Source organism: Elgaria multicarinata, chromosome 9, assembly GCF_023053635.1.
Source record: "Elgaria multicarinata webbii isolate HBS135686 ecotype San Diego chromosome 9, rElgMul1.1.pri, whole genome shotgun sequence".
In the NCBI taxonomy this organism is placed as follows: domain Eukaryota; kingdom Metazoa; phylum Chordata; class Lepidosauria; order Squamata; family Anguidae; genus Elgaria; species Elgaria multicarinata.
The window spans coordinates 77,698,670-77,721,462 of record NC_086179.1 but is presented as its reverse complement, the minus strand read 5'-3'; the positions used below and the strand labels follow the sequence as shown (position 1 = coordinate 77,721,462).

General features: G+C 42.8%; 1 protein-coding gene across 2 annotated transcripts in view; it reads right to left on the bottom strand.

The window, feature by feature from the left end:
- CELSR1 (cadherin EGF LAG seven-pass G-type receptor 1) overlaps nucleotides 1-22,159 on the bottom strand; it is a 182,415-nt gene extending 160,256 nt beyond the window's left edge. For both annotated transcript variants that reach the window (XM_063134119.1, XM_063134120.1), the window contains exon 1: nucleotides 18,460-22,159. In XM_063134119.1, the coding sequence (XP_062990189.1) occupies nucleotides 18,460-22,159 (3,700 nt within the window). The remainder of the gene's footprint in view (nucleotides 1-18,459) is intronic.
- Nucleotides 22,160-22,793: the final 634 nt, after the last annotated feature.

Sequence of the window (22,793 nt, the reverse complement as noted above, 5' to 3'; positions counted from 1 at the left end):
TATTAACAATCTTGCATTCCCAAAATGATCATGTTACCCTACAGATTTAATGAAGCAGCTTTTCCAAAGCAGCTATTGGGTTTTATTCTCGCAGAGTGCAATAATCTCTAATGGTCAGGATGTGGCACAGGTTGTCTGTCGAAGCAGGGGCCAGGGAAAGAAAGATGGACTCCATATTCGATCCCATTTCTGATCAGTATTCCTGCCATATAGGGTGCTGAATAACTGCTCATTGCTCAAAACCATACTCAGTGAAATGTACAAATAGCTGTCACTGAGACTATCAGTGAAGCAAAAGTCATTCATGTACTTACATTACATTGCATCAAGTACTTACATTACATCAAGTAAGGAGGGGATCGCCGGCTGGGTCCAGGAGGTTGTGAATGCCTCCTTGAGAGAGGGAGTGGTGCCGGCCTCTTTAAAAGAGGCGGTAATTAGACCACTCCTGAAGAAGCCTAATCTGGACCCGGAGGACATTAACAACTACAGGCCGGTGGCTAATATCCCTTTCCTGGGCAAGGTGCTTGAGTGGGTGGTTGCAGGACAACTCCAGGCACTCTTGAATGAAACGGATTATCTAGATCCATTTCAATCGGGTTTCAGGCCTGGTTTTGGAACGGAAACTGCCTTGGTCGCCCTGTGGGATGACCTCTGTCGGGAGAGAGACAGGGGGAGTGCGACCCTGTTGGTTCTCCTAGACCTCTCAGCGGCCTTCGATACCATCGACCCTGGTATCCTTCTGGATAGGTTGTCTGAGCTGGGAGTTGGAGGTACTGCGTTGCAGTGGTTCCGCTCCTACTTGGATGGCCGATTCCAGAAGGTGGTGCTGGGGGATTATTGCTCTGTGCCGTGGCTCCTAAGCCATGGGGTTCCACAGGGCTCTATCTTATCCCCTATGCTGTTTAACATATACATGAAGCCGCTGGGGGAGGTTATCCAGAGATGTGGACTGAGGTGTCATCAATATGCGGATGATACCCAGCTCTATCTTTCCTTTTCATCAAACCCAGGTGAGGCAGTGACTGTTCTGAACCAGTGCCTGGGCACGGTAATGGACTGGATGAGGGCTAACAAACTGAGACTCAATCCAGACAAGACGGAGGTACTGTTAGCGGGTGGTTCATCTGTCCGGTGAGGTGATGTTTGCCGTGTCCTGGACGGGGTTGCACTCTCCCTAAAGGATCGGGTCCGTAGTTTGGGGGTGCTCTTGGATCCAGAACTGTCACTTGAGGCACAGGTGAACTCAGTGGCAAAGAGCACCTTTTATCAGCTTAGGTTGATATACCAACTACGCCCTTATCTGGACAGAGATAGCCTAGCTACAGTTATCCATGCTCTGATAACCTATTGCTTGGATTACTGCAATGCCTTATACGTGGGGCTGCCTTTGAAAACGGTCCAGAAGCTTCAGCTGGTACAAAATAGGGCAGCCCATTTACTAACAGGGACTGGCTGGATCACATTACGCCAGTCCTTTTCCAGCTTCATTGGCTGCCAGTCCAAGTCCGGGCCCAATTCAAAGCGCTGGTATTAACATTTAAAGCCCTAAATGGTTTGGGGCCAGGTTATTTGAAGCAATGCCTCCTCCCATATGTACCTGCCCGGACCTTAAGATCATCTACAGGGGCCCTTCTCCGTGAGCCCCTGCCAAAGGAAGTGAGGCAGGTGGCTACTAGAAGGAGGGCTTTCTCTGCTGTGGCACCCCGGTTGTGGAATGAGCTCCCCAGAGAGGTCCGCCTGGCGCCTACACTGTACTGCTTTCGTCACCAGCTGAAGACCTTTTATTTCCTCAATATTTTAACACTTAATTTTAACCTAAATTTAAATCTTACTGTTTTAACTCTGTATTTTAATATTATATCAATTTTGCTGTGTGGTTTTATCCTGGTTGTGCTTTTTATACTGTATTTTGAAATTGTGCTTTTAACCTGTTGGTTGTTTTATTGTGGTTTTAACTTTTGTGAACCGCCCAGAGAGCTTCGGCTATTGGGCGGTATAAAAATGTAATAAATAAATAAATAAATAAATGCCAATTTTACATTGCTTGCTGCTCTGACTAGACTAGATGTAAAAAATGCTGATTGTAATATTGGCCACTTGGTCAACTCTATTTTGATGGACAACACAACCAGGGATGCCACACACAAAGCACTTGTGATGTAATTACAGACTATGGCCACAATGCAATATGGACCTTTGATGCACTTAAACACATTGAAATCAGTGGATTTATGCATGCTTATTCTTCATTCAATGATGGCATTTATCCAACTTTGTTAAGATTATATGTTCCATTTTTTTCACTCAGAAAACCATGATTCTTCTGTCCATTCAGTCTATCAAAATAAGGTTGACCAACTGGTGCCAGTGCTTCTTCTCCAGCAAAACAATTGGGCTGACAGTTCCTCAAATACCTATAATGCAAAGAAACTGTTTCCATAGTCACATATGATCCATAAATACAACACAGAATGAACAAACCAAGTTTTATGTATCAGTTAAGAATTGCCATCGCAGTTGAACTTTTTTCTGTGTTCCGTGCTATTTCTATGGCCATGGCTAGACCAGGCCTATATCCCGGGATTGTCCCGGGATCATCCCTGTGCATCCAAATGACACACAGGGGATCCCGGGAGCAGGCAGGGACGACCCCTCCATTTGCCTGGGATAATCCTTAGGTCTAGCTAAGGCCTATATTTCAGGGAATATTAGTAGGTATCCGAGCAGTTTGTTGTTATACTTTTGATTTGGACACACTTCCTAAAATGCCAAAGGAATAAATATACCATACATCATGTTTTTATGCACCAGAAGGCTAACAAAACATATTCCTACATTATCTACATATGCCACACCATCTTGTAAGGAAACTTCTTTACAGATGTATACAGAAATGTTCATTGTGGTTATGTATGTAATAATTAGGCCTCAGGCAGGATTTTAAAATCAGACACAGTTAGGAAGCTAGCTGTCACTTAACTTTCCCCTGTAGGCCCTGAACTGGATCTTTTGACAGTCATCGTCCGGCCTAGCAATACTGACAGAACAGCAGGAGCAAGGCAATCATTTACACCACATCAGAGGCAGGTGACGCTATTTGTGTTGAAAGAATTACCTCAGCAAACAAAGGCACTGCTGCTAAACCATTACTGATAATAAAGAATTTGGATAATTTTATCTTATCTTGGCTCAAGAGCTCCACAGCTGATCTAGCAGCAATACATAAAGTCTTGAGGAGAGCTCCCTAAATTGTTAATCAACATTTGCTCAAGAAAATCTTGACTATCAGATGTGGGGCATAATACACTTAAAGCAATAATACTTAACCTCATATGACTGCACTGCACCAAAGAAAATTCCAACAAAACAAATACTCTCAGCAAAAATAAGACACACTTGCTTTTTGTACTTCAGATTTTTAAACAAACATGTTTATACCAGAGCGGTTAATTTACTGCTAGATTTTAAAAAGCCATTCATGTTTCGAGTCCATCAAAGACAAACAAAGACACTTCCTTTTATATAGGGAGAGAAGAGAAGAAGATATCTATTAACTATACATATGGAATCAGTACTGAACATTATAAAAGTAAAATACTTCACCATCAAATAAAATAGCTGAACAAATACTAGGACCTATACTCAGGTGTAAAAGAGGATTTAAGTTAGTAAACAAATCATTTGCCAGATGGCACGGTCATGCTATTAAATTATACCGTCAATAGCTGAGAAAGACATAGAGAATTTCTGTGATATGCTCCACTTGTAACAGACAGATTTCTAAAAGCTTAGGATAAGCTAGTGTTAAATGTTCACCTTTTGAATGAGGCTGTGCCATATCTTTAAGCCCCTTTATTAAAGTGTTTGTGTGCCTACATATTAGTCATTTCCCCCCAGGATGGTTCCACTTAGTCACTATTGACAAAAATCTGCTGCATCTTTACTAAATGTATCAGTCAGGTATCAGCAGGAGAAATGCTGGAAAAGATGCATATTCCAGGAAACAAGCTGTGGCAAGCAGGGAAATTACCAGTAGGCCAATCATTGTGACAACCCTACAGTAATGAGAAGGATTGGCAGTAGGTAAAAAAATCCCTCTGTGTGTGTGTGTGTGTGTTTAGCAGTTCACTAGACTGATCCAATAGCAGTGACTGAATAAAGCCCTGAGACATAGGGCTCATCTACACCAAGCAAGATATTCCACTATGAAAGTGGTATGAAAGTGGTATATAAAAGGCAGGAGCCACACTACTGCATTATAGTGGTAATGAAGTGCACTGACAACTGTTGGGGCCCATGACACATCTACACCAAGCAGGATATAACACTATGAAAGTGGTATAAAAGCAGTATATGGTATTTGTCATGGGTCCAAACATTTGTCAGTGCACCTCAATACCACTATAAAGCAGTAGTGTGGCTCCTGCCTTTTATACACCGCTTTCATACCACTTTCATAGTAGAATATCTGCTTGGTGTAGATGAGCCCATAGAAAGAGAATACTCTATTACTACAAAACCTCCCATAGTGTATAAAATTAGGCAGAAAACTAATTCTGATGAAAAACAAACAATTCTCTGGATGACAATACTGGAAGATGTTTCTAAGAGCCTGCTGTGGGGGAGACTAAAGCATTGTTATGGACAGCCGTTCAAATTGAGAGTAATGAGGATTATTATGAGACATATTTTGAACACAACACATTCCCATGGTGACTTTTGTCAGTTTGCAACAAAACATTGTGCAACGTAGTCAAAAGACTAGCAGATTAAAGTAGGATAAAAGGCAGATGTCCTTTTGCAGCATTGTAACAGAATGCTATTGAAAAGAATGCAAGCAAATTCAGGTGTGACCAGTTTGTAGAATAAAACTAATCCAATAAAAATCCCCATATGTTTACAATATTATTACATAGAATAGTTTATGTTAGAACTAACCACTGTGAATCAATGGTAGCAAAATTAAACCACTAACAAAACGGGGTTACAACCTGCAAGTGCACTTCTCTAGAACATTTTCAAACCTGCCTTAGGCACTTTTTCAACAATGGCGGCAAAGCCACAAAAACTAAGAGCACAGCAACAGTCTGCACATATTGGAGGAGAAACGGGAGGTAGCCTTGCTCCAATAGAGAACAACTATACGGTGGGGAGGAGGATCTGGTGCAAAATACAGCTCTCCCAGTGTGTTGGACTACAACTCCCACCATTCTCCAGCCAACATGACCACGATGAAACAATTGTTGAGAAAGTCCCCTTTGAAAATTTTATGCTTGTGGTAACTGTTTTGCATAATCCTAACCCCATGATAGTCCTCTACTATCTTCTGAGACTGGCATCACCTTAACAAGTCCCAGGCAAATGTCTTTTCTAGCTCTGCTTCCAGAGTTCTCTTTCACTGGCTATGCCAGGGAGCATGCAAAGTATGTGTTCTACCATGGAACCATTTGTATGCATCTGTTGCTTTCAGTGTCTGCCCTTCCACTCTTATTTCTTCCAGTCTCTCTTTTAGTGGCTTTTCTCCCTATATATCAATGTAAACAGATAGCAGTTATCAAACCAGAAATGGCCTGTCACTAAGTGTGCCCAGGGCAGAGCCCCACTATCTGCAAGCACAAACAAGTCAGACATACAGTCTTTCTCCAGCAAATTACTTTGCAATGGTTCCATGGCTAGCTCTTTCTCTTGCCTCTGCCTCTAATAACGCTGCCCTCTCACCCATAGGCCCCAGTGGGCCCCAGCTGCCAGTGCCAGCCTGTCTTTACAGTGGCAAATGTTTATACCACTGCAATACCTACATAGTCGATCTTTGTTTTTACTGATGGCTTTCCCCATTTCTTTTGCTGAAATGTTTTCAACATAGCTACCCAATTACTACTGAAATGGTCATGAGTCCTCTATTAGTGGAATCTATCAAGGATTCCAAAACACTGTTGAAAAGAGTTTGGCTCTATATCACTTGCTTTGTATACGATAAGGATTATACGTTTATGATTACATATGTCAGCAGTGAGAGATCTATCACATCTTTCACTTTTCATATCATTGCTATTTAGTGCTTGTCTCTCATAAGTGACAAAGTACTTCACTATAACTTTACAATGTTAATTGTTGAGAAAGTCAACACCCAATCACTTCCCTAGAGTTTGCAAATGTATTGCTAGCTCCACTCAGAGCAAGCTATATTATCAAAACTTTACTATTTTCCAAGCAGCGTTTTGGCAAGAAATGCTCATATCTACTTGACTGATTCATAGGTCAAATAAAATGCACAGCTAATATTTAAAAGGAAAGACACTTGTTTCTCAAACAGTTTCGAACAATTAAGAATGCTAAAGAAGAAGTCAAACCACAATGCTTATGAGTATCCCATGCTCTGCTGGGCTGCTGCTGGCAAGGTGGGAGGAGCGACAGAGGAGATTTTTGCCTCTCCATCTTCCTTTTGTAATTTTACAAAATCCGATGGCTTCTCCAGCCCCAGCCCACGTAGAGGAGGCACACTGCTGGGGACTAGGGCTGGAGAAGCCACAGGATTTTGCATAACCTGGCCTCTCCCCTCCCCGCCCATTGGAATGTCCCCATTCTGACCTCTCTGAAGTCATCAATGGAATTGCGAGAGACCCTGCCAAGCTCCCATGGGATTGTGAGAGACTGCTTCTTTCTGTTCCACAGCTCTCACTGAGAGCCACATACTGTTGGTGGCTGCTCCAAACAGCCCCTCTTGCTGCTCTCTCGTGGCAAAACATTATTAAAGATAAAATTAGAAAATATATAGAAGGACAAGCCCTGCTGAAAAAAGATTCAACATGGTTTCTGTAAAGGTATCTCACTAACCTTTTAGAGTTCTTTGAGAGTGTCAATAAATACATTGAGAGGGGTGATCCAGTAGACATTGTTTACTTGGACTTCCAAAACACTTTTGACAAGGTCCCTCATCAAAATCTCTTGAGAAAACTCAGCAGTCATGGAATCTCTCCAAACTGGGTGAATGGGCATCAAAATAGCAAATGCAGTTCAATGAAAGCAAGTGTCAAGTGATACGCTTTGGGCCAAAAAATTCCAACTTCACATATTAACTGATGGGATTTGAGCTAGTGGTGACTGACCCCAAAAAATATCTTGGAATTTTGGTTGACAGCTCAATCAAAATGGCTTCCCATTGTGCAGCTGCTCTGAAAAAAGGCAAATTCCACGTTAGGCATAATTAGGAAAGAACTGAAAATAGAACTGACAATATCATGCTCCCCCTATACAAATCTATGGTGCGGCCACACTTGTAATACTGTGTACAGTTCTGGTCAACACATCTTTAAAAAGTATATTGTGGAGTTGGAAAAAGTGCAGAAAAGAGCAATTAAAATGATCAAAGTGTACTGGACTTCCTCCCCTATGAGGAAAGGTTAAAACATCTGGACCTGTTTACTTTAGAGAAAAGGCAAGTGAGGGGAGAGGTGTACAAAATTATACATAGGAGATAGGGAGACATTTCCCCCCTCTCCTATAATACCAGAATCGAGGATGATCCAATGAAACTGATTGGTGGGAGGTTCAGGACAGATAAAAGGAAGTACTTTTTCACACAGTGCACAGTTAAACTATGGAAGTCACTATCACAAGATGTAGTGATAGCCACCAATTTGGATGGGTTAGACAGATTTTTAAAAGGGGGATAGACAAATTCCTGGAGGAGAAGATTACTGATGGCTATCTAGTCCTGATTACTATATGCTACCTTCAGTATCAGAGGCAGTATGCCTATGTACATCAGTTGCTGGGGGCCATGGGTGGGAGGGTGCTGTTGCACTCATGGCCTGCTTCTGGGTTCCCATGGGAGCTGGTTGGCCATTGTTTGAATAGAACGCTGGACTAGGTGGACCAGCAGAGCACTTCTCATCTTCTTATTCTTATGTTCTTATGTTGCAGATAAGGTTCTCAGTGGCATCTATTGAATTCTTTTGGACAGATCATTGATGAGCAGCAAAGTCTGTCCCTGCCAGGTTGCCTCTGCTATATACAATCCCTGTATACAACCCCTGTATCTGCTCCTCTTTATTAAAGACATTTTGATAGTATGATAAACTTCTGAATGTACTTTTTATAAACTATGTATCAGTCTTTTCCAATAATAGAAATATTTGTACTGAATAAAATTAAAAACAAGCGCCACAGAACTTTCAATAACAGAGAACTGCCAAGTCACACATCGCATATGCTTTGGCTAAATCAAAACAAGAAACTTGAGTTAAAACCAAGGTCTACAAGTCTGGTTTGGATAAAACCTGTTTCTTTTTTGTAAACAAGAATTCACCTGATTAGGATGTCATGGCAAGCTATGGTTTTCTCAAATCAGGATGAGAGTAAGTGAATCAGAGTGTGTAAATACAAACCACATGCACAATGGCCAATCTATATGTCTCAGCCAGGCCATATTCTCTGGACATGACAAGGCAGAATAGGCAACTCTTACAGATTTTAGTAACTTCCATCAATCCTATAATAGTATTGTTTCATTGCTTCTCTAACCACAGCTACATTTTGATGCTTATGTCATCTGTTTATTAGTACTCACTCTGATAATTAAAATATTATTGAAAGATGATGAATCTTTCAAACACAAACCCCATGGATTAGTTCCATTCTACAAACAATTATTTATTCAAGGAATGATTTTACTGCTATCCATCAAATCACTTCTGTTGATCTAAGTGGGTGACCTATTATAGAAATATATTTGTTTAGTTGAATTGCAGTTTTGTCTTAACCAAAGGGCAAAGTGAGAACAAATCCCATTAATCAATTTTCTTGATAAAAGTGAACACTGGACTTAATATATCTACCTGAAGTACTATACTCCCAGGTAGGACAGGACAACTGCCTTATAAACCATGGGTAAGCAACCTGTGTATGGCAAAGATGACCATATCCTTAATATTTCTCCTAATATGTTCAAACTGATCTCTGCTAGAAATGCTTCATTAAAAAAGAAACCCAAGATTCTCAGGCATTAAACTCTAATGATTAATGATAGAGAGCTTTGACTATGGGGTGGTATATAAATGCAATAAATAAATAAATAAATATTATAGGTTGCCAATAGAAAAATGCAAGCAAATAAATTACGAATGTTTGGGGTCCAGGAAATATCAAAACTCAAACTGACTAATTCTATGGCATCTTTTAAGAACTGATCACCATTCTCAAAGCAGTGCAGAAGAATGTGGTGCTCATAGCATTTCATAGGATTTGGGTTGCTTTGCTTTTTGTTTATCTAGTTTGCAGTTGCTGAGAATATCTTCACATTTTTGTTGTTCCCAGACTCACTAACCTTGCTTTCACCAAATTAAACCATTTACAATTTAACATAACCATGGCTAAGGGACTAAGAAGGTTCCTCAGACTTACATACTCTCTCCTCCTCCTCCCCATGTGCAAATCCTTTACTCTTTCTGTTTTGTGGGGAATTAGATCTGCACCAATATTAACCACAGTAAACTTCAAGCAGACTTTGAATACCAGTCTGTAATCTTAGTTTCAAAGTGTGCTTTAATCCTGAACATGGTTAGTGTTAACACTGGTGCAGACCTAGAAGTGCACCATGGATAGAAAGGGAAAAGAATGCTAATGATAGTGAGGAGACACTGCAGCACTCTTCTAGTCTCCTAACTGTAAGAAAGAGAAGTTTTGCTTGGATCCTAATTCTGTTCCATTGTACGATCACTTAAATCATTAAACTAACATTTGTATACTCATGGATGACCATCACATCCTGGACTTCATTCAATATTTGTTTGAGATATTTATTAAAAATCATATGATGGATCAGTGTGTCTTTGTGTAAGGGGTACATCATTATCCAACTATCATATCAAAACAAGTTATGCACGATCAGAGTAAAATATATCATGCATCCAAAAGGATAAGATAATCTGATAATTGTATGGCCTGCAGGGATATCATGGTAGCAACGTTCCACACTTATGGAATTTATTTCCCTAGCGGCAGAGAGGAGGCTACTAAAACAGTTCATGTCTTAATCCATCCTTTGTTGACACCTGAAGCCAGCCTTTTCTTTCCTGATCAACAAGGCAACAGTGAAAAAAAGAAACAAGTCCTTGCAAAATGAAGCAGAAATGTCAGTCATAGAAGAACTGGTTGCTCTGCATAATTCTACCAAAACAAGCCTTCAGCACCTCTATGGGACTGGAGCCCATAATTTTTATGACCTAAATAGGAACAAGGTCACTTACATAAAGACTGAGTTCACTGCACTTATGCATGATCAGAGTAAAATATATCATGCATCCAAAAGGATAGGATAATCATAATTCATTTCTGAAAAATAATTGTACCAGATACAGCTATATGATAAATGGTTCCTACAGCCCTGGCATCATAAACTCAGTGTTCACAGGCACATCATACCTGTGGGGACATGCCCCAGTACCCGCAAAGCTCTCACAGCCCTTGCTCACACATCCTTGGCTTCCATCTTCCAGAGATTGTGGCCATTTCAGAATCCCCAAATTTAGATATAATGAAAAGCCATGGCTCCAGGAGAACCCTGACATCACTGTCGGGCAATACATTTTGGCGTCTGGGAATTCTAAAATGGTCATTGCCTCAGGAGGATGGGTGCTAAGCAGCCCTCACACAAAAGTGCTGCCATGTGCTCAGGTAAGAATGTGGAGAGGTAAGGATGTTAGAGAAGAAGAAGTAGAATTGAGTGTGGAAGGAGTGAATGTGGGGCAATTGGGAGAAGGGAAGCAGGACAGCCAGAGGTACCAGTGGGGGAACAGAACGACTGGGAGAGGAGAAAAAGTGGTTGGCATAGGACTCAGGAGAGAAAGGTCGAATGGGGTACCAGAGAGAAAAGAGAGTACCACAGAGAGAACGAGAATAGGATGTCAGAAAGGAGGGCACAGAACAAGAGAGATAACAGACATACACAGAGAGAAGACATACACACTAGGTAAAAATTGGATTGAGTAAATTGGACCCTCTTGAATTTACATAATTTAAACATGTGATTTCCCCTCCCAACCATCAAATTACAGATCATATCTGTTTCCATGGTCTGAACCATAAGAGTCACGGATCTGGCACTTTCCAATGCCAACACAGTGCAAAAACATTGATCCAAGGCATGGATCTTTATGGAGCCTCGTGATATTTACAATGGATCTCCCTTCAAAAGAACATTTTTACTGTGAAGAATATAGACACCAATTATAAATATTTATGTGGTGGTGGTTTGGAGGATGCTATGCAAAAATTATGCCAATTCAAGATTATGCCAATCTTAATTTTACTGTATCAGATTTTTCACAGACCCCATGGAAATGCAAAGAGTGTGTGTGAGAGAGAGAGATACTGGGGCGGGGAAGAGCAACCCAAGGGACTGTGCCCATGACACAATCTGAAATGTGCCTACAGGCCTAAAAGGGTTGGGACCTAATTTAGATATAATGAAAAGCCATGGTTCCAGGAGAAGCCTGACAATGTACTCAACCAAAGTGTTGGTGCATACTGCTCCTCCTGCAAGTGGAGGCTTTAGTGGTTTGTTTGTTTGTTTGTTTGTTTGTTTGTTTATTATTACCTGCTGGCCAGGAACTCTGGCTTGTCTCTCCCCAGACAAGCCAGAATTATAAGCCATGGCTTGTTATTGGTTAATGACTCTGTCTTGGTTCCCCCGTAACCCTGGTTTATTGTGACATCCAAAATGAACCATTGGATTGGATCCAGACTTAGGGCTCATCTACATGAAGCAGGGTATTCCACTATGAAAGCGGTATATAAAAGGCAAGAGCCACACAACTGCTTTATAGAAGTATTGAAGTGCACTGACAACTGTTGGGGCCCATGACACATACCATATACCGCTTTCATACCACTTTCATAGTGTTATATCCTGCTTGGTGTAGATGTGTCATGGGCCCAACAGTTGTCAGTGCACTTCAGTACCACTCTAAAGCAGTAGTGTAGATCCTGCAGTGCACTTCAATACCACTATGAAGCAGTAGTGTGGCTTCTGCCTTTTATATACCACTTTCATACCACTTTCATAGTGGAATATCCTGCTTGGTGTAGATGAGCCCTTAGTCTCATTTAAGTCCCATTGAATTCAGTAGGGAATAAGTTAGTCGTAACTAGTCATGATCAGTCTAATATTAATTTACCTCTATAAGGGGTCTTAAACATTTAACTGGGCTTTATCTCACTACACACACAGCGCCATTCAAGGAATAATCCACAAAACATTATTCAAACTCAAGTCTCATTGAACAGAAGCAGTTTAGTATAGCTCCATGGATATGTTTTCTATCTTCTACCCAAATAATTAAAGGAAACTACTTACGGGAGAGTTGTGCCATGCCAGAAATACAACTAATGCTTAACCTATTCTAAAGGGTGACTTAAGCTGTCTTCCATATACACACACTTATATACATTGAACCACTAGACATCACCTTTCTCTGAGAATAGTGTTTTACAGAAGCTTTTTCGGAACACATCAGTTTAACTAGATACAGTAGTTCCTAACTCATATATAAAACCTTAATTCAGTTTTGAGTTTTCCAGAGTTTAGCATATATTGGCCTTGCAAGAACCAATAGATTTAAAATCAGGTAGTACAGTATTTTGCACACTCTGAGGAGACATCATATGGCAACAAAGAGCATATAAAGAGCTGTGCTGGATCAGACTAAAGGCCTATCTAACTCAGCATTCTGTTTCCACAGTGGCAAGACAGATGCCTGTAAGAAGCCCATATGAGCGCAATAGCACCCTCCTAACCATGTACCCCAGCAACTGGCAAAGAGAGGCCTCTGCCTCTGCTACTGGAAGTAATACATATCTACCATGACCAGTAGCCACTGACAGCCTTATTATCCATGAGTTTGTCTAATCTCATTTAAATCTCTTTTAAAGACATCCAAGTTGATGGCTATCACTATATCCTCTAGTAGCGAATTCCATGGTTTAGCTATGCATTGAGAAAATAAGTAATTCCTTTAATCCAGGGGTGGGCAACTTGTAGCCCTTCAGCTGTTTTGCCCTACAACTCTCACCATCCATCATCAATGCCTATAATGATTAGCTGATGAGAGTTGTAGGCAAAAACATCTTGGAGGGCCACATGTTGATCACCCCTGCTTTAATCTGCCCTCAATCTGCCTTCATTTAGCTTCATTGGATGACACCAAGTTCTAATACTATGAAAGCCAGAGAAGTTTTTCTCTTCCCCACTCTATCCACTTTCTCCACACCATACATAACTTTATACACCTCTATCATGTCCCCCTTATTTGTTCCCAATATCCTTTTCTTGGTCACTGCTAGCATATAGGTAAAGTTAGGGGGGTTGTGTCAATGTGCATCATTTTACACTTACTTACACTAAACTGCATCTCCCATTTTAACGCCCATTTCCCCAGTTTAGGGATATCCTTTCGGAGAGCTTCAGAATCCTATTTTGCTTTAACCATCCTAAATAAACTGTGGTCAGCAAACTTGGGCATCTAACTGCTCACTCTTAACTCCAGATATTTAACTAAATATTTAACATTCCAGTACCATTTTCTTTCTTTCCTTTTTTTCCTTTGGGAAGATGTTGCCCTGTCCCTGAGGGTTTGTCCTTATAATAACCTAGAGGTGGGATCTATGGAACATGTACTTCAGTCCTGCATTTATTTATTTTTTCTGGCACTTTTGAGCAAATGATTGCTCCTTTACTAGCCACACAACGAGGAACTTAAGCTCAATTTTATGTTAAATACTTGCTGACAGACAAATCCCATGAGTGTTGTTAGAAGTGGCCAAATTCATATCAGTAGCAGTGAGAATGCATGAAGGATCATTTCACGCTGGAAGGATAATTTGCAGGGGTTAGGCTGTTTTGTATATATGTGCATATCTGATATGATACATTATACTTTGTTTGTATTTAAGGTTATTATGTCTTGAATGGTTTTACTTCTGGTCTGTTGATCAAAATAGTTAAAGGCAGTTTTCTAATCCTAATTTTTCTACAATTCCAGTTAACAGATGCTCAGCTTCTTTTCTCAACAAAAGATAATTCACTTAAAATGAAGAAACAAATAAACAAGCAAAATATTACAAGAAGATAAAAGTCCAATTACTTGTCAAACTTTCAAAAATGTTTCACCTTTAGCCACGTTTTCCGTTAGCGAGTTCCTTACGAATTGTCTACATTTTTAATTACTGCAATAATATGAGTCATATGTAGCTCTCTGTGATGGAAATGTTTTAAATATTTTTCTACGTTTTAGTACTGGGCAGGTTTCAGCTTGATAAAGCTTTAGATCCAGTGGCCAATGAAAGTCTCATTCATTTTATTAAGGTTATTCAGTTTCAGTATTACCTCATGTAACTAATGCTTTTGACAAAAAATATATATCCTAATTTGTTATTTTTACAACGCGCTAATAAGGCTGAAATGCTGTCCATATGTTGATATTTAACATTTCCTGGCAATATTCACTTAGCTCTTGAAGTTTATATTGAAGGTATAATTAATATGCAATGCCTCAAGACTTGATGTGTCAGTAGCTAAATACTTACAATGGGGAGTATTTTTACTGAGCTGGCACTCAGGGATGTTTCAGGGACATTAACAGCACAATCTTATACATGTCTTCTCAGAAGTAAGTCCTATTTTTTTTCAATGGATCTTTCTCCCACAGAAGTGTAGATAGGATTGCAGCCCACAAATACTTTTGTAGACAGATATATTTTTCTCCAGGATCAGGAGAACATGACCTTAAACTTTTTCTAACCATGGAAGAAGACTGTCATGTATGAGGTTTACATCTTGATGTATTTCACTTACATGCAGTATGATGTCAGAATTGGACACAAATTCCGACATATGTACATGTGGCAAAAGGTAAGTGTGTGCAACGTATAATCATGGATTGCACACTACTGCAGGGAATGTTTTCTACACAGTAATTGTCGTGTTTTAAGCTGCCCTTATTTTGGCCTAAATGAGGGGGTTGTTTAGACTGACGTTTAGCTCAACGTGGCTGAGCAATGTCTATGGGCATGATCCAGACATAGGCTTGAGCAAATAAGTTAAATGATAAAGCTGCACTAATTTATTTAGGACTTTAACATGTTTAGGTTTCTTTGGATTGCAATATGCATCACCGTTCTCTTTATGCCCATGTATTGGATTTGAAGAATTGCCGTTTAAAGACTTTATAAACAGCTCCTTCCTTGTATGCTCTACCATGTACTACTGTCTGAGATTTGTTTCATGACCTGCTCTTTATCTTCTAACATTAGATAATGAGCCATCAGTTGATTTAGGTTGATGATGATCCTATGCATCATCCAAATGCAAGTCACCGCAAGCCCAAAGAACCAAGCAACTTGTGTATTATATCTGGAAATCTGTAACCAGCATGGAACTAACAATGACATACTAACCACAATTACGCCTTCTAAAGTTCTGCATGAAATTTAAATCAGTTATCAAATGGAATACATTAATATCTTCAGTGATAGTTCTTAGCACCACTTTCACTAGTCCTGCAAACATGGCTTTATACTATGACTTGTACCATTGATCTCAGCGTAGCCATTCATTGCATAGCACTACATTCTAATTAGGTGTTGATGGAATCAGACTAATTTGAGTAAAGTCTCAAGACAAAGCACTCGAAGAGAAACACCTCGCAGAACGTTATTGCACATGCAGAAGCCATTTCTCACAAAAGTGAAAAGACTATCTGGAGTGAAAAGCATCACTAACAAGATACTGTTCACAATGCATCTCAAAAGGTCAACAAGAGCTGCAGCTGCTCAGGAGACCTGCAATAAAGACAGCAGAAGGAGACTGCAAAAGGCTAGGCACTGCATTATTGATGCACAGTATGAGCTATAGTTATAAAGAATAGCTCCACAATTGAAAAGAAAGTCCAGCACAAGGAGCAAGTGAAATGAGACGTCGATAAAAGTTTACAACTTGTTAGGATATCACTGAATCGTTTAAATACAATAGGACATGTTTACACAATAAATGTTCACTAACCATAAATATGGAATTATTTATTTATTTAACAATACTTAGTTATTTAAAGCATATGAACTGCCTTGATGAATCCAACCCAAACTCTGTTCTTCCAAAAGCAGAGAGCCAGATTTGCATTGGAAACTTGTGAATGGGACCCGATGGAAATAGCCATCTAACATTTCTCCCCAGTATCTGGTAATCACATGTATAGTACTATTATTCAGAATGCTACCAACATTTAACTCGGCTTTATTCTTAGTATGCAGGTTTCTTTTTACTATTTAAATAATATGGAACAGCATTCACAGCAAATTCGTCAGAACCATTATAATTTATTTAAACCTATCTCTTCAAACTAATGTGCTGATTGATACATTCCTCAGAGTAAAACATGGGGGGAAGGAGGCTTTAATCCTTTCTTCCCGCTCACTGTAGTTCCAATCCAGATTGGGCCTCTGTGCCTGCAATCTATGTTTATTTATTTTGGAAATATAAATTGTAAATGCAGGGAGCTAGATCCAGATTGGGACTACAACAGGACGAAAAGAGTTAAAACTCCCCTACCCCCATCCTAGGGTATGGTGACCATACGAAAAGGAGGACAGGGCTCCTGTATCTTTAACAGTTGCATAGAAAAGGGAATTTCAGCAGGTGTCATTTGTATATATGGAGAACCTGGTGAAATTTCCTTTTCATCACAACAGTTAAAGCTGCAGGAGCTATACTAGAGTGACCAGATTTAAAAGAGGGCAGGGTACCTGCAGCTTTAACTGTTGTGATAAAGAGGGAATTTCACCAGGTTCCTCATATATACAAATGACACCTGCTTAAATTTCCTTTTCAATACAACTGTTAAAGATACAGGAGCTCTGTCCTCCTTTTCATATGGTCACCCTATCCTAGGGTTCCAGTCCAGATTGGGACCCCTTCTCTAGAATAAAAAAGAAAAAGATGTAGCTGCTACTTAAATCTTTAAGTAACATTATGATTTGGGTATGAAAATCAAATAAAATTGATAAAGTGGGTCTTGCCTATGAAGTTAAGGCCCTTTGATTTCAATAGGTGGGTGTTAAGTACATAAAAGCAATGAGACTAAAATGTGCTTAACTTTGATACAAATAATGTGCTTGCCTTTTCATGCCCTTAGTTTGTGCCAGTGGAGTTTACAACTACTTTTTGCTACAACCCTGAAACAGTCTCTTTCAGAATTTTGTCCCTCAAGATCAAACATTGTCTCCAAGTACTTCCGGAGGCCCATTTAATTGGGAAGGTGAACAATCCTCTTTCTTTCTCTACTTTAGAGCTAGTGCTGCTAGCTCCACTAGCTCTATTCTTCTAATAGCAACATCAGTCTAATCCTCATTAATAGAGCAAATGCATTTAGATTCATTTCAGCTAAGCAGAATCTGCTGTGTTAATCATCAAACAGGATGCTATGGAATTTGGCCTTGAAGAATTATCGTCTTACCAAGATGTGTCTGGAAATAAGGGCAACAGATGTACGAAAGGTAATGATTCTTCCATCTCTTCTATTTCTGCTTTGCTTCACTACTACTATTGCTACTACTATTACTACTACTAATATTCACATTTACAATTTTGGAGACTAAAATGCTGAGATTAAAAATGAATCCATTGATTAAACGATATATATTTTGCAGATCTATCTATCTATCTATCTATCTATCTATCTATCTATATATTACAGATCATTATGATTCTATGACAAGACACATCTGATACAGCATATGCCCAAACTGATACAACTGTCCACAGGTGTTTATAGGAAATGACCCAACCTAGGGACTCATTTATTGCTGAGAAAGTCAGAAAAACTTCCTCTTAGTGCTAATTTAACTGTTCTTTTGTGTAGGACTTGGATTTGAAATGAAAGAAAATTGTGGGAAGCTTTGAAAAATCCAGCCACTTACTAATTATTAGTATATGCTCATTTCAGTCATTTAATGCGACCCAGCAGCGAAGTGACATATACCCATGTAAATTGATTTCTCTTCCTCTGCAGAAAGGTTTCTGTGGATCACAATATGATTGATTACAGTTTACCACAGCAGGGATAGGGAATATGTGGCCCTCCAGATGTTGCTGGACTGCATTTCCCATCATACCTCACTACTAGCTATGCTGACGAGAACTCATGTGAGTTGCAGTCCATCAACATCTGGAGGGCCACAGGCACCCCACCCCTGCCCTACAGAGTTAAGGACAGAACAAATGACATAGCTGGGACTGTGATTGCTTTCCAAAACTTTGAACCCCCCCCCCCAAATTACCATCTTAGGAAATTAGAAATCAAAGTGCACAAAGTTCACATTTGCTGGTGCCAACATATTAAGCCAACAAACAAAACTTTCAGCCGCCATGATCTATCATCATCAACTTTGGAAATAATTGCTTACCTGAAACTGATACTTTCATGATGGCCTCAAGGGGTCTGTTGTTGTCTAGGTCCCGGCTTAGCTTGAGTTCTCCAGTAGTAGAGTCCAAAAGCAGCAGGTTTAATTCATTGCCCTGGACAAAGGTGTAGTCGAGTTGGTCAGATATATCAGGATCGTGGGCAGGGATCTTGCCAATCACTCCAGAAGGGAAGCTATTAGACTTGTTCGTGACGTAATTGTTGAACAGGATCTGGAAGTCTGGTAACACAGGAGGGTTGTCATTCTGATCTAGCAGGCGAATGTGCACAGTAGCTCGGCTCACCAGAGGGGCTGAAGTGGCTTGCACCACAATTACATACTCTGTCTGGCTTTCATAATCCAGATCCATCAGGGCTGTGAGATCGCCATTGAGAAGGTCAAGCTGGAAGACCTCAGGGATGTTGCCCTCCACAATCTGATACATGATCTGAGCATTAGTTCCCTCATCAGGGTCTACAGCACTGATCCGGGCCACGATAGAACCAACAGGGCTGTTCTCTTCCACAAAGATGTCAAATTCATCTCGTTCAAAAACAGGAGGATTATCATTGATATCTAACACAGTAACCTGGATATCCACAGAGGCTTTTAGGGGTGGGCTGCCCCTGTCCACAGCAAAAGCCCGCAGGGTGTAGACAGCCACGTTCTCACGATCCAGCTTGCGCAGTGTCCGTATCACCCCTGATGTGGCTTCAATGTAAAAATCCCCATCACCATCATCTCCACCCTGGAAGGTATAAAGGAGGCGGCCATTAGGGCCTGAGTCCCGGTCAGTAGCAGACACTTGCAAGACACTGGTGGAGAGGGGCACATCTTCAAAGACGGTACCCTGGTAGCGGTCACGAAGGAAATGGGGCACATTGTCATTAGCATCCAAAATGAGGATCTCCACATAGGTGGTGTCAGATTTCTGAGGGATCCCATTGTCCTGGGCTGTGATGGCCAAAGTGTAAGAGGCTTGGTCCTCGTAGTCTAACTCCATCAACGTTGTGATGGTTCCTGTGTCAGGGTCAATGCGGAACTGAGGGATGCTGTCCTCCAGAATGTAAGTGATTCTAGCGTTCTCCCCAGTATCCTCATCAGAGGCACTGATGGTTACAATGGATGTGCCAATTGGCTTGTCTTCACTGACGCTCACTGTGTAGTGAGAACTCTGGAAAACTGGTCGGTGCGTGTTGGCATCGGTGACATTGATGAAGACTTGGACAGTGTCAAATAGAGTTCCATCTGAAGCAGTGACCGTCAGCACATACTGCCTCTCCTGCTTGTAATCCAGGGGCAAGGCCAGGGTGATCAGTCCACCTGCACTCTGACTGGTGATAGCAAAGCGGTTCCTTGTGTTGCCACTGGTGATCTGGTAGGTCACCACGCTGTTGACATCCCTGTCTACTGCTGTCAATGTCAGGACACTGCTGCCTACTGTCGCATCCTCATTCAGCCTGAGCTGATAAACTTTTTCAGTGAAAGTAGGGCTATTATCATTAACATCAAGGACAGTGATAGAGACACTAGCTGAGGAAGTCATCACAGGCACACCGTGATCCCTGGCCTCCACCCCAAAGTGGTAAATCTCCACAGTCTCCCGGTCAAGCTCAGTTGACACTGTAATCCATCCAGTACTATTGTTGATCTGGAACGGAAAACCCATGTCCCCACCCAAGGACATAAGAGCAGAAGGATGAGACAACTCAATGAGTTTGTATTCCAAGCGGGCATTATCCCCAGAATCAGCATCTACTGCCTGAATGTGTAACACTGAGTAGCCTAGGGGCACATTCTCCAATACGGTGGCTTGAAAGGGGGTGCTTACAAAAATGGGGGCATTATCATTTACATCCAGCACTTGAATGGACACCATCCCACTGGAATTGATCTGTGGAGGCCTTCCTCCATCCTGGGCCTTGATCCTTAGGGTGTATTCTCGAATAGCCTCATAATCCAGGGGGTTGATCAAGTCAATAGAGCCAGAGAAAGAATGGATATAAAACTGGCCCTTGAGGTTCCCACTCACAATGCTATAGTGTACCTGGGCATTGCTGCCACGGTCTTGGTCCGTGGCTTGCACCTGGAGCACCTGGCTATTTACTGGGCTATCCTCTGGGATTTGTACCAAGTAGCGTTTTTCACTGAACTGTGGGGAATTGTCGTTCTCATCTTCAACCGTGATATGCACCGTGACTGTGGCACTTCGAGGGCCTGGGTCTTTGCCTTGGTCATTGGCTTCTACCACAAGATGGTATTCCGAGACTTGCTCTCGGTCTACAGGGGCACAAGTCCTCACAACACCAGAGTGTGGGTCAATCTCAAAGACTCCCTCCCCAGCACCTGGTTCCAAGATACGATAGAGCAAGTTAGCATTGTCTGGGGCGTCTTCATCTGTGGCACGAATCGTCAGCACCTCATAACCCACCTCAAGATTCTCTCGAATGTTCTCTCGGTACTCAGGCTGCTCAAACACTGGGCCGTGATCATTGGTGTCACTTACAGTCACGGTTAGGAAGGTGATGGCTGACCGGTGCCGTGGGGAGCCATGGTCCGTTGCTGTCACTTGAAGCACATGGGTATCCTTAGTCTCTCGGTCAAGGCTACGGGTGGTGACCACTACTCCAGTCTCAGAGTCAATGGAGAAGTAATCATTGGAGCGCTTGTCAAAGAAGGCCTCCATGGAGTACGTCAACCGACCTGCCTCCCCCTCGTCCGGGTCATGGGCTTCCAGGGTGATGACTGTGGTGCCTGCTGGTTGGTTCTCAGCAATTGACACCTGGTAATTGGGCAGCTTGAACTGGGGTGGGTTGTTCACGCTCCTCATCATCCTCCGGGGCCCTCGGGGCCAAGAATCCCAGCTGCCCTCACTCCTTGTCCCAAACTGTGGGTGGGCTGCCTCCCTGTTTCTAACCACCTCCAGCTTACCCTGCCCTCCTTCTTCTCCACCCACCACCTGTTTCGCTCCCCAGGTACTGGGGCTACCCAGCTCTATGAGGATATCCCCCTGGGTCCTCCTCAAGTGACAAAGAAGCTGCAGATGGCTGGTCCCTGAGGGCTTCTGGCAGTCAACGTCTTTCCCCACTTCTCCCTCCTGGTCCCTGCAGCTCAAGGGGCCGCCCTTGAGGCACTTACAGTAAGGGAAACTTGTCAACGCCATGAGGGCCGAGAGCAGCGGCCCCCCATCCGCCTCTCCCACCTTCGGGGGCACCTGCTGCTCAGGGGAAGCGGGGGAGCAAAGAGGGGTTGGCAAAGGCTGCCTCAGAGGAAGGCCTGCAAAAATGGAAAGGCGAGGCTGCAGCCAGCCCTTTCCGCTCGTCCCTTGGCGGGAGCCGCTGCGGCAGCCGGGGCCATGCAGGTGAGCTGCCAGGCGGAGCGAGAGCAGGACGCCGCCGACCGGGGAGACCAGGCGCAAGTGGAGCGGCAGCGGGCTGCGGGCCAAGCCCGCGCACTCCACGGGCGTTTTCGTTCTCCTCAGCAGCCCGTCGCCCGTCACTTCCACGGCGTCCCTCAGCTGGCGGGGCGTTAGAGTCTCGTCCAGCTCGTAGAGCCACTCAGGTCCCAGCGAGAGATCCAGCAACAAGTCCCCGGGGCGGCGGCTGCCGCCGCTAGTGAGACGTAGCTCCCAGCCCGCCGCCGTCGCGGGCACCAGCAGCGCAAGCCACGACAGCCAGGCGGCCACCGGCAAGCGGAGCTGCATCTCCAAGGCTTACGAGGCGCGGAGGGCGGCCAGAGGGCTCCAAAATCCATCCACCCCCCTGAGCTGCTCATCCGGCCTCGTCCATGAGCAGCTGGGGGTCAAGGGAAGGCGAGGATGGGCGCCCCGGTTCCCTCCGAGGAGTCCCGAGAGGGGAAGGAGCGGCGCGCGGAGCAGCAACCGGAGAGGGAAAGGCGCTTTGGCCCACCTGGAAAGTTTTCCGCTGGCTTTTGTGGTGTGTTTTTTAAAAAGTTCAAAATGGCTCCTGGCCGCCACCCAAGCCTGCTCCGAACAGAACCGGCCACCGGCCTCGGACGCGTCTCAGCCTGGATGGCGACTTCCCCGCGCGCGGCTCCTCGACCCAGACCTCCTCCTCGCCATCGCGGCTCTTCCAACTGCAGCTTGCCTCGCCCGCGGTGTGACTGCGCCAGCGGCTATTCAGACGCCCCGAGCCGGTGCGGCGGCGGGGAAAGATCGACCGCTTCTGCTGCCCTAAGAATCGCCTCTGTCCTTTTCCCCGCCGGGAGGAAGAGCCCCTGTTCAGATCTCCGGTCGTGGCAGTCCTCTTCCGCGCCCAGCCTTCCTTTCGGGTCAATCGCAGCACTTTCCCGCGATGGATCATGAATCCTTGGAGGGT